General features: G+C 47.2%; 2 protein-coding genes across 3 annotated transcripts in view; one reads left to right on the top strand and one right to left on the bottom strand.

Annotated features, from left to right (window-relative positions):
- Positions 1–13,172, top strand: part of LOC119163474 (uncharacterized) — a 403,044-nt gene that overhangs the window by 338,195 nt on the left and 51,677 nt on the right. The window lies entirely within an intron of this gene.
- Positions 10,517–11,192, bottom strand: LOC119164861 (group XIIA secretory phospholipase A2-like). The gene has a single exon (XM_037417062.2). The coding sequence runs from the start codon at positions 11,166–11,168 to the stop codon at positions 10,695–10,697; it is 474 nt and encodes a 157-aa protein (XP_037272959.1). The 5' UTR covers positions 11,169–11,192; the 3' UTR covers positions 10,517–10,694.

Here is a 13,172-nt window from a genome sequence, read left to right as displayed (position 1 = left end):
TGACTGGACCTTTGCCTAGCCTGTGGATGCGACCTACGGATTCGCACTGAACTCCCAGTTTTTGTTGAAATGTTTCCCTAATGACTTTTCGCTTAAGATCGTCTTCTGTTTCGTTGCGGTCTTCAGTTATTCCAAAAACCACCAAATTCGACCGTCTGCTTCGGTCTTCAAGGTCGACAAGTTTGCGCTTCTGGGATTCCACCGAAGTAGAAAAGGATCTTATGGCGTTGTCGATGTGGTTTAATCTTGCAGTTTTAGATTTAAGCTCGTTAATGTGAATATCCAATTCTAAAAAACGGCTCTTCAAGTCCCCTAAAAGGCTTTCAGTTTTCGCTTTCAGATCTGCCACCTCTCCTCGCAGAGCCTCTTGCCCTTCCAAAATTTGTACCAATAATTCTTGGGTTTTAGGACCTGGATTGGTTTCAACATCTCCACAAAGAAGTAATTCTAGAACAATAAAGCATTCATAAGCACATTTGCAGCACTGATCGGGGCACGGCAGGACCAGCAGAAAAGGATTGTTGCTTTTAAGACTGGTGTAAACTGAACCAACCTGCATGAGGTAGAAAAACGGCTTAAAACGAGCCATGCTCCCGCAAGGTCCGCCGTGCCCATTGAAGACAAAGTGTTGGAGACGATCTTTTATAGGCACCGCATCGGTAGACGTCACGGCCCCGAGTTGCATAGGTGGCAGCAGGGAGATGATGACGTCACCCAGATGTGGCACGTGTGGGCGATGTGGCTCTTTGACGGATAGTCGCTGGTGCAAGGGCGGCGGGAAAGTGTCCGAGGGCGAGGACAACTGTGTGGCCAACGGGTTGGCCAGCGCAGCAAAGCAGCTTAACAAGCCCTGCATGAGGTAGAAAAACGGCTTAAAACGAGCCATGCTCCCGCAAGGTCCGCCGTGCCCATTGAAGACAAAGTGTTGGAGACGATCTTTTATAGGCACCGCATCGGTAGACGTCACGGCCCCGAGTTGCATAGGTGGCAGCAGGGAGATGATGACGTCACCCAGATGTGGCACGTGTGGGCGATGTGGCTCTTTGACGGATAGTCGCTGGTGCAAGGGCGGCGGGAAAGTGTCCGAGGGCGAGGAGAACTGTGTGGCCAACGGGTTGGCCAGCGCAGCAAAGCAGCTTAACAAGCCCTGCATGAGGTAGAAAAACGGCTTAAAACGAGCCATGCTCCCGCAAGGTCCGCCGTGCCCATTGTGACGTCATCAAGGCAGTTCTTCGCTTCCTTCGGGACACTGGAGCGACTTGACTCTACAACCGGTTATAAAAGCCCGCCACGTCTTCGTTCAAGAATGCCATTTCTCTTCTTCGTCTCTCTTTTCCGCATATTTAATATCCTGACCCCACCCCTAGAGGTGCTGAGCCGTGCTCCCAATTAGGGCTGCAGAAGTTGCGTCTCTTCCTTTCTTCTACCTCTCTTTCTCTCTAGCCTGTAAACGCTGTCCCTGCGTTCACCTTCACTGCGCATGCTCGCGTCTCGTGCTGGTCCAGGAAGACATCCGCAAAACTGTCGCTCTCCGCCTCCTCTCCCGTTTCACAATATCAACGCAGACACTGCCTGTTAGTAGAAAAATCACAGCATGTCCACGAAGTGAATGATTATGAGTGGGGTGAAGCATCCGTCGTTCCGTCCGTGTGCACATCCGTCCGAGCATCCGTCCGTTCACCCGTCTGTCCATCCATCTGTGCTTCCACCCGTCCGTTCATTCGTGCTTCCGTCCCTCCGTCCGTGCTTCTGTCTGTCCATCCATCCCTGTTTCCGTTCGTCTATCCGTCCGTGCTTCGATCCGTCCGTTCGTCCCTCTGTCTGTCCGTCCATGCTGCTCGGCTATCTAGGTTTCTTTTTTTTCCTTCATGGTATTTATTCAAGTATTCGAATGCACAATAAAGACATTTATGGCGACCTAGACTTTAGACCGGGCTGCTAGTGGATCTTGGTGAGGTGTTCAGCTCTCCCCTTTTTTCTATTATTATTATTATTATTATTATTATTATTATTATTATTATTATTATTATTATTGTTGTTGTTGTGGTTGTTGTTGTTGTTGTTGTTGTTGTTGTCGTCGTCGTCGTCGTCGTCGTCGTCGTCGTCGTCGTCGTCGTCGTTGTTGTTGTTGTTGTTGTTGTTGTTGTTGTTGTTGTTGTTGTTGTTGTTGTTGTTTAACGTACGAAAAGCACCATATGATTATGAGAGACGCCATAGTGCAGGGTTCCGGAAATTGGGATCACCTGGGGTTATTTACCACGCACCTACATCTAAGCACACGGGTTTCTTGTATAACACGACGTGAAGAACTGTCGCTGTTTACTGCACGCTGTATTAGTCATTGAGTTTTTTTAGCCACGTTTACGCACTTATTGCCACCATATGATTGCACTTTTGTTTTCTAGGCTATCCAGGCATGCTAGCTGAGCATAGTAATGCGTTGTGTGACATGGCCAGGCTCACCAATGGGCTAATAAATCAATAATAAAACAAAGCACGAAGGAAGGCTAGCCTCCAAGAACGGTGTCAGTCCCAAGAGACAGACTGCGTGAACCCTGGCATCTGGATTGCTTCCCACGAATCGTTGCTACTGGGCGATTGTTTATGTGCCGACAATCAATATAGATCTTCCGAGTAATGACCCAGCCTGACAAAAAATCGTATCTCACGCTACAATTGTAAAAGGCGATGCTTGGCTGCAATCGAGGAAGTGCTGGGGCTGACGTGTAAACGACCGCAGTTAATACGTGGAACCGAGTGCAATGACTCCTACAGTTGAGGTTCACAAAACATTTCGTACGTGGCGTGTGCTTTCGCCCCGGTATTTCTATTTGCGTCAAGGAATGACAAACTAAAAGCATCGGCACGTGTTATTGTATCGACGTGCAGAACATTGTTGAACTGATGAATAAGTACCACGTAGATTTCGCCTTCACTGGACATATTTTGTACTGGCTCAACATACGCACGTGAACGAAAGAAACGGGTGTCCGGTCTTGAACCTGATTTCATGCAGGGCATTGGCAGATGAGGACGTGTTAGGTCTTTGGCCGGACGGCAAAAGTGCAACAGCGGTCGTAACAGTCATCACTGCCTTCCTGCTTGTCACTAGACTATGCTGTAAAGCAATTAAAGTTTTAAAGACTCGTTATAGTTTACCAGTCACAGCAATAATGAGAACTAACAGACAAGGAAGGAAGGGATACAAAAGGAAGAAAGCAGAGAGATTAACCAGACAGCAGTTCGGTTGTCTACCCTGGGAGAAAGGGGGTAGGAGAGTAGAAAGATAACATGGGAAGAGAGAAAAAGGAGCGGAAAGAGAAAGAACAAGGAAAAGAGAAAAGAGAGAAAGAGTGGCAGAGAAGGAAAGGTAAGGAGGTGAACCCGTCCAGGATAACCGGTTTGCAATTCTACGCATGGGGCATGGATGGTAGAGATTGAAAGAAGGAGAGGAGAGAGAGAGCGGAGAGAGAAAAAAAGACAGCACATCACACAGCACGTGCACGAGCCCCTAATGAGTAAGGGTCCATCAACCTGGCGCGGAAACGCGACATCGCTATCACAACAACTTGTTCAGGTTCGTTCTTTTTTATGTAACAAAAAAAATTTTCAGCAGTTGTTTTGTCGCCTTCAGACGCAATGTCCTTTGTCGACGGCACGCTAGAACAGACTCAACGAGCATTTGTCTATTGTCAAGGCGTGCTATAAAGGACGCATGTGATTGTCTCTGCACATTGTAGACCGAGCAGTCACACAGGACGTGGCATAGCTTCTCGCAGCTGCAGGCATCGCAGACAGTATTGTCGGAAATTCCAATGTGGAAGAAATATGATTTAGTAAATGCCACTCCTAACAGTAAACGATAAATCAGTGTGGCCAAAGAGGAAAGGGTTACAAGGATCGCATAAGGAATGCTATAAACACTCTTATGACATATAAGGATGCTATGAGGAAAATATGAGGACTCTGATGTGAGTGGGTATGGCTGTAGTGATCGTATGTAATGTTGTGGTACGTGAGAAGTAGGAACATAGCTCTGTGTTGACCGCCTCATTGCGCGGGGCTCTGCTCGGAGGGTGAGTTCTCGAGCGGCCGCATGAGGGCGTTCATTACCCGACAGTTGGAGGCGAAATGCTAGAAGCACGCATACTGCGCGAGGTCGGTGCACGTTAAACGACACCAGGTGGCCGGCATTTGCGGAGCCCTTCACTTTGGCATCTCTCATAATCGTATGGTGGTTCTGGGATGCTATACTCTACGTATCTATCCACCATCATTAAACTGTTCTTCAAGAACTCGATTGTTGCGTACATTTGCGGCTCTTGTAATCAGTTTTGTGATCTTATTCGTTGACATTTAGCGATCAGCTTTCAGTCATCACGAAAGCTCTGCATTTTTATGCACTCGAAATAGTGCTAGCATTTAATACTTAGAAACATAACGCCGCATAATGATTGTTTTGTCACTTTGGGTTGAAGAATGTATATTATTCTGAGGGTGCATGGTGCGGAACTATTTTCGGAAGGAAGTGCCAGGTTCTAAAAGGTGATCATGTTTCGTTATTTGTTGCTGGGACAAATGGACGAAGTCTTCATTTTGTAGAAAATAATTATTCTCGGGAAGGGAAACCTGGAGCTAGTCTACACAGGAGTGTACCTAACATCGCTTGATTGACTCATTAGGACAGAAAAAGAATTCGTCGCGTATCTGCGTACTACGCGCAAATGTCGAAACTGATAGTCATCTGCCGGCCGTACTACGTGAGTCCTGGTCTCATCAGCGGCCATTTATGTTTTGCCACTCTTCAGACATCGTCTCCACTATGTTTACTACGTCTTGCTTAGTAAACATACCAAGCCTTCCTATGCCTTGCTGAGCTTACCATGCCTTGCCTCGGACAGCGCTTGCCCCACCGTGGTGGTGTAGTGGCAAGGGTACTCGGCTGCTGACCCGCAGGTTGCGGGACCGAATCCTGGTTGCAGTGGCTGCATTTCTGATGGAGGCGGAAATGTTGTAGGGCCGTGTGCTCAGATTTGTGTGCACGTTAAAACCCCAGGTGGTCCGAATTTCCGGAGCCCTCCACTAAGGCGTCTCTTATAATTATATCGTGGTTTCGAGACGTTAAACCCCGCAAATCAATCAATCAGACAACGCTTTCATGTTTATTATGCCTTACTTAGTAAACATACTAAGCCTTCCCATGCCTTGCTGAGCTTACCATGCTTTGCCTCAGGCAAAGCTTCCATGTTTACTATGCCTTGCCTAATAAGCATACTAAGCCTTACCATGCCTTACTGAGCTTACCATGCTTTGTCTCAGACAGCGCTTCCATGTTTACTATGCCTTGCTTAGTAAACATACTAAGCCTTCAGATGCCTTGCTGACCTTACCATGCTTTGCCTGTTTACTATGCCTTGATTATTAAACATGCTAAGCTTTCGTATGCCTTGATGAGCTTACCATGCCTTGCCTCAGACAGCACTTTCATGTTCACTATGCCTTGCTTAGTAAACATACTAATCCTTCCTATGCCTTTCAGTGAGCTTACCATGCCTTGCCTCAGACAGCGCTTCCATGTTTACTATGATTTACTTAGTAAACATGCTAAGCCTTCCCATGCCTTGCTGAGCTTCCCATGCTTTGCCTCAGACAGCGCTTCCATGCTTACTATACTTGCTTAGTGAGCATACTCAGACTTACTATGCCTTGCTGAGCTAACCATGCCTTGCCTCAGACAGCGCTTCCATGTTTACTATGATTTACTTAGTAAACATGCTAAGCCTTACGCCTTCCCGAGCTTATTATGCCTTGCCTCAGACAGCGCCTCATCTGTGTTTACCGTGGCTTGATCAGTAAACATACTAAGCCTTACTATGCCTTGCTTCAAACAGCACTTTCTCCCGCCAGTCCGACAAGTGCGCAAGCGCCGACAGAGGGCTTAGCGTGCGTGATGGAAAAAGCAAGTTTAGAGGGCAGGAGCTCGGGGTATCGACAGACTCCACGTTCGGTTTCTTTCTTTCTTGTTTCGTTTATCGGTTTTCGTTTATCGTCTGACGCCAGCCAACGACGGCGACGCCACTCAACGTGGGAAAGAGCGCTATCGTTGTCCCGAGTAGGGGCCGCTAATGTCGCAAAAGGGTACGCCACCCGGTAGTCACAATAATGTTGTTAACACGAATGGAACCAATCATCATTCGGAATGCGAATGGGGGGGGGGGGGGCGAATATGCGCAGTACGGAACAAGGACAAGAAAAGGGAACGACAACGCAGGCGCCCGTTCTATTTTCTAGTCCCTGTTCTGTACTGCACCCCACGTTTTGCATTCATAATAACCCGTTACCAAATAGCCCGAATCATATACTTTTCTAGAACAAATCATCTCCTGTCGTGCAATGCACATGTAATTAGGCAGGTGAAGGAGACCCATGTGACCTGCAGATGGAACTCTGCGCTGTAAAATAAAATGGCAGCATATCCACGGGGTGACTGATGCAGAGTTGGGCGAAGCATCCGTCCGTTCATTCGTTCTTGCTTCTGTCCGTCCATGCGTCCGTCTGTGTGACCATCCGTACATCCATCCGCCCGTTTGTGCGTGCGTCTGTTCGTGCGTCTGTTCGTGCGTCCACGCGTCCATCCTTGAGCCCGTCCCTGCGTTCGTCCATGCATCCGCCCCAGCGTCCGATCATGCGTCCATCTGTCCGTGCAGCCATCCATGCGTCCGTGCATGCATCTGTCTGTCCGTTCTTCCATGTAGTCGACACTCCAAGTACCACCATCTCGCATCTTTTCAACGTATATTCCGCGTATAGATGCACCGCTATCCAGCGGACATTCCAAGGACTAAACGAGAGGTGGCACACGCACACTTTCTTACGGCTTGCGCTTCGGGTCTACTTCCCACCTTTAACCACCTCGAGTTCATGGTATATACTAGTTCACTGTATTCATGGCACTGCGGCCCAACGCTCGCTAAACCTTTCTAAAACCAAGGAGGTTACGCCCAGCGAGCATAACCTAGCAACCCTTTCTTGTCAGATAGTGCTCAATGTACATGCCAATGGCTGCTAATTGGGAATGAGAGACAGGAGAATTTGGCTTTTAGTTAACGCGCACGCTGCGAATTTTTTATTGTTCAACAACGCACAGGAGAAATATCCCACCAGCACCACTTTGCAGGTCAAAGCGTAAGACCGGTTACGCACTACGACTACGACGAGGGACGATCAGGTGCCGCTTTAAGGAGCTTCGCCCCTAAAACAAACAAATATAGCAAGCTGGGACAAGTGACAAAATAATTTGTTCATGTGCGACTCGCTTGCTAGAGTTTACATTGTAATGAAGCTTACACACGTACGCTTCATTACGTTCTACACATTTCTGGCTCTTCCCACTCTATGGCTCATTCAATGAACTCTACGAGTAAAGCTCAAAGAGTTTGACTAGGAGTTAAACCACCGAGCCTCGAGTTTTCGTTGGCCTAAACCTACGGGGTCGCGGTTAGGGTACCCGAAATTGACGGCACAGGCTATAGCTTCTCTCGTGACTGTGGCACATCGGTCTTACAACACGTAATGAGTATTCCGCAAGCATCTACCAGCCTAAGGATATTGGCTACGCGCTTTGCCTAAGCGGTGACGTAACGTGGCCAAGCTGTTGAAGAGAGCGAGCCTCGCTTCGGGGGAAAAAAATGCAGGTTTACGACCTTATTTCATCTCGGAGAAGTTCAAGGGCACGACCGCACACAGCACACGCCAGCGCCAGTCGGATATCAGGGCGGGAGCTTAGTCTTTATGCGATCCAAGCTGTGTGGCTGGTCCTTTCTTGCTGTCTTGCTCACGTATACAATGCGGCGTGTGGACTCGAAAATGCCCGAAAAGCCGAGTGTGTGCAACGCGAAAAGACCGTGCTTTAAGAGGTCATTGAGTGCCATTCTGCACCAACGGCGCCCCGTCGCGGTGGTCTACTGGCTGAGGTACTCGGCTGCTGACCCGCAGGTCGTGGGTTCGAATCCCGGCTGCGGCGGCTGCATTTTCGATGGAGGCGGAAATGTTGTAGGCCCGTGTGTTGAGATGTTATCAATCATGTCCGTGTGTCTCAGGTTTGGGTGTGCGTTAAAGAACCCCAGGTGGTCAAAATTTCCGGAGCCCTCCATTACGGCGTCTCTCATAATCATACGGTGGTTTTGGGACGTCCAACCCCACATATATCAATCATCAATCAATTGAACCAACGGCACGAACTGCGGAAAACGAAACGGCAGCTGCGACGTAATTCATTTCACGTAAGTGATGCCGCAGTTATTTGTAGTCGATAATCAAGAGCAGTTATGCCAAAGCGTGTGGACAAACACTGAGAAATCTATCCGGGCGTAGCATTGACCTCCGAATTGTAGAAAAATTTGGATTTTCGTTCGAACCACTTCTGAAAGCAGGTTAGCTGAGGGTGAACCCTCCCACACTTTTTTTTTCTCCTGTACTCCTAATTTACTCTTAGGACGAATGTTGGCACTGTAGTAGAGCTTGTAGAGAGTGACGTCAATCGTCAGTGATCATTGTCTTGTATTTAAGGCACACTATGTTAGTTATTTACTTAATTCGCTTGTATTTTTTGGGTTCGTAAATTTTAGGTTAGGTAGTGCTTTATTGTATTAAAGTGTGTTTCCTGTGCCCCCACTGATTCCCGTCTCTCGTTCTCTCAATCATTTCCGACTTGCAAGAGCTCCCAAGATAACGTGACAGTTATGAATCGAGCTTCCTATAGACGGATGACCTCACTTTCCATGTTATATTTCGTTTTTTTTTTTCGGTTATTTTGTGCTTCCATTCACAGCAGCCTTCTTGCTTTCCTCGGCCGTAGTCTCGGCGAAGCGATCATCATTCGTTCATTCCTGAGGGCTGCCACGCAAAAGAAAATTTCTTTCGTTCGCAATATAAAAGCAAGGCATTGGCAGAAAGTTAACTGAACACACCTCAAAGAAAACAAGGATAGCCATATAAATTTGCGGCGCGCTTTTGAAGAATGTTCAAACCTCTTCTGACGGCGATAAGAATTTGCGCGAGAGGGCAGCCAGCACGTGGGAACGACTCTGTTTCGGTGCGAAAGTTAGATACGCTAGTGCAAACTGCTGCTAGCGCCTTCCCTCCGCCATCTTTTTTCTCGTCTCTTTGTTCGGAAGCCATTAGGCTCCTCGCCACTTTCCGGGGCACGGAAATGACAAAGGAGGGACGAACCATGAAAGCGTCACCGGCAGAGAGGCGCCAGTGGCGCCGCACTCCGGGCCACAACGATGCGAGAACAAAAAAATGATGAAAGGCACCGAACTTTCTTTTGACAGGTCTTAAGTGGTGCCGTAGCACAGTTTTAAGCCGCTTCCTGCATGGCCAAGCTATTCGGCTAATTCGTTCTTCCCGCGGATATAATGAACAACCATAAAGCTTTGTCAGGAGTCTGTGCTTTATGAAAGGAACTCTTGTCAGTAAGCCTTGACCAACAAAAGAAAAAGAAAAAAAACAAGGACATTAAATAATTCCATGGCAAACAGAAGACGGGAGTAGGCAGGCTTCCAAGCTTAGCAGAGTGTCCATAAATTAATTTTTCATTCACATCCTAAATGTCCGATAAATTGTTTTTTTTTTTTTGAAGTATCTGCCCCAAAACTATTCGGTGCTGCCGCAGAAACAATCGCTGATACGCGGTCTTCTCACAAACTGATTCAAACGTAGATCTCCTAGGAGACAAGACAAGATTCTCATGCAGTGTACAAACACGCGTTGGGATCATGAACTTGCTATTAGAGAATGCTGTTCAAGTTAAGCCGTAAAGTTGTTGATCAGGGCCGACTAGTAAGATTAATTGTTTCAGTGGCGTTGTGCCGGATTTTGGTATGACGATGTTGAACTAATTGAAAGTAATCTCATCGTCCTGAATCACTAGCTTATGTCTCTGCAGGGTGCGGAAACGGACTCGCTGAGATAGGCCACATTTTTATTTAATCCAGGAAGTCTCTAGAAGTGACTTCGCCCTGAATTTCTGGCAGCTCTTGTAGATGGAGACGTCCTTTAACAGTCTGACTGCAGAAGTGATGCCTTTTGCTCGTATAACCTCCGAAAAGATACTACTTACTCTAGCCCAGCGTGCACAAGCCGTTCACATGTACATTTATTAATCCTGCCGAAAATTGAGGTCCGCCATCATGCTCCGAGAAGCAACGCTTATTACAAGACACGGTTGATGCCGCGCTATAGCTAGGCAATTCAAAGAAGGTGCAAAGAAAAATTGAAGGAGCTTTCAGCTTTGCCATCAAGAGTTCAACGCTACAGCTATGTCCGCACGCATACGCACAAACATACATGGCCATGCACATATGCGCATGGACACAGGCACACAAACTAGCATCTTCCCACTCACGAGCCGGCCTTCAATTTCCTGAATGGGGATGATAGTTGCTAGTCAACATCGCGAATCGGACAGACAGCGGTCATAACAGCGCTTCTGTAAAAGTAGAAGTACAACCACGCTCGTTTATTTCGGTTAAGACGGCAAAAGCTCTAGGCGTTTTGCAATGCGTGCAGACCTGTAACGAGTATCGAGTGGTAAGCCTCGATGTACATCAAGCGTCATCAGTTGGGACTGCGCGTACAGTTCACGTTTGGGGCCTACAGGTCACCTTTGGGCCTACAGGTCACCTTCAGGCCTACAGGTCACCTTCGGGCTTGCACACGCAAGCCTGCTTCTGAGAGTTTATGAAGGGCTCGCAGCCCAGGCTTGTGGTCAAGCTCATAAACAGGTGGGCCGTCGAGACGCACGAGTGCACGCCGGACACTACCTTGGTGTCGCAGATGCGCTTCATGCAAGCGTCGAAGGCCGCGTCGCACTGCGCCTTGTCCGAGAGGCACGTGTCGTAGCAGACGTCATGCTCGTTGCAGCAGGCCTCGAAGTCCGGGTGCGGCAGCGCCGATGCCGGAAGCCGAAACGCCTCGGTGCCGCAGCCGTTCGAAGAACTCTCGTGGAGGGCGCGCGGCGTGGGTTTCAGAGAGTGCGGGCAGCGGAACTCGCAGTTGACGTCACCGGTGACGCCGTGCTTGAGACCTCGAGCCATCGAAGAGGGACCCAAGACGAAGGCCAGCAGTAGAAGACTGGAGAGCAGCGTGGCGTGGAGGTTAGACATGGCGGCGTATAGCTCGTGACGCTGACTCGTTATTTCGAATGGCACGCCCACGCTCTGACGATGATGATGCTCTTGGTATGGCAGGTGTTGATTTTGGTGACGATGACGTTTGTTTGTTTGTTTTGTTTGTAGCCTCTGATCCATGGCTCATACCCACTCTGGGGGATTGGCCAAGAGAACATTTAGTCTCATATGGACGATAACTGCATTATTGCTTACAACGAAAAAAAAAAGGGGGCGGGGGGGAGAGTTGTATAGTGAAGACAGTATGTTAAAAAAAACCCGGGTCCAAAAGTAATTTTCAAATCTGGATAAATTTGTGACATACCAAATTAATCGGGTTTGGCAAAACCAGCTGTCTGGTCGGCTCCCAAAATCAAGCTATAGCTATTAGTGTCTGCTTTCTTGTTGATTCTTTTTTTCTCACTATCTAAATTTTTGGTTTCGTTGTTTTTTTAACATACCGTCTTCACTATACGATGATGTTTGCGATCACGCTTCTTCCTTCGTTTGTTTGCCGAACCAGCTAGTTTTGATGACCACGATGAAGATGGCGATGACAGCTGCTATATATCTTACCGCACAGTAATAGCTACATTATTAAAATTCTCGCATAATTATTTCATTGGCGGTGTTCTTTTATGGCAAAGTAAAGGTAGGTCGTCCTAATTTTTTTTCAATGTCTTATTACTCAGCTGCTTCACGCTGATCATTAAATTGCCCCACGTATGCCGAAAACAGGTACTGTCTTTTACTAAACGCAAAAACGTTTCTTCACGAGAGAGTTACTGCATACGAAACGATGTTTCGTAACTTCGCTTTATTTCAAGGTACCACTTGCGGCGGTATCATAAATACGGCTTATGAAGTGACTCTAGGGTTTTATGACTTTTTAGTGTTTATTTGAGAAATAGTTTGTTAAACTACTCGCCGGAGAAAATAATTAAAAAAATGTAATTACTTTAGGCAAAAGAACAATTTTCGCGTATTTTATATGGGCTGAAAACTATTCCCGCAATATTTTTCAATACAGCAGAAACGTCAAGTTTTCAAAACCCGTACATCGTTTTGTTAGATCGTCTGCAACACTTTTTTTAAGAATCTAGAACTGTTCCTTTCGTTGCATTGGAATTAATTTTTCAGCCTTTACTCGATGAAGGCGTTGGATTGCAGCTGAGCGAATCGAAATGTACCGTTTGTCATTATACTTTTAATATTTTAACTGACATAACTTATAATTTTATGTTATTGCTTTTTTTATATGCGCGGTTCATAGCTTTTCCGCCAGCATGAATGTGTGCCAAGGATACAAAGCGCTATTTTACTGCAGTTTATTCGACAGTCCTGATGCTCTTTTTGGTCGGCTCAGCTATTTATTCAATATGTTACACTTACAGTTTTGAGAACGAAGTACCGACACGCCCAGTGTCCAGTAAGCACGAAATACTCCAATGAAATAGCGAGGTCTGCTTAGTTTGTCTCTTAGGGCTTTGTTTCCATAGCATTTATACGGACACACAAGGAGCATTTTCACCGTTAGTGTGTTGACGTCAGTGTCACGTTTCGCATAATGTATACTGTTCAAATCGATAACATGCTGAGCGTATATACTTGGATTCGTCGGGAACCGTCACCCGCAGGTTATCTCGGCGGTGATAAGCAGACGGCTCATACCTTAATCTTTCCTCAACGGTGTATGCGTTAAAGCGATATGTAACATGGAGGTCACTACAAGCACTGCAGCGGCTGCGTTTCCTTGCGCCAACGTTTTGTCATCGAATAGTAAAAGAGGGAGGTGTTGGTCTTGCTTCGTATGACCCGTGAATTTGTTGCTATCTCATTTCTTCTTGTGCCCTTGTGGCAAAATTGACTCACCCCCGTATTCTAGAACTTCCCTTCACTCAACGCTTCACCTTCACTTGAGAAAGCCGATGGAAGCGCTCTCCCTAGGCACAGCAAGTCACTGCATATTAGCGATGATGTGGTGCGATTTTCGAGCAGCGC

This window comes from Rhipicephalus microplus, chromosome 9 (genome assembly GCF_043290135.1).
Source record: "Rhipicephalus microplus isolate Deutch F79 chromosome 9, USDA_Rmic, whole genome shotgun sequence".
NCBI lineage: Eukaryota > Metazoa > Arthropoda > Arachnida > Ixodida > Ixodidae > Rhipicephalus > Rhipicephalus microplus.
Note: the sequence above shows the minus strand (reverse complement) of the source record. Positions and strands in the feature narration are given on the sequence as shown.

What these genes read in the sequence shown, in the direction of transcription:
- LOC119164861 (XM_037417062.2), bottom strand. Translation starts at nt 11,168, where the DNA reads ATGTCTAACCTCCACGCCACGCTGCTCTCCAGTCTTCTACTGCTGGCC.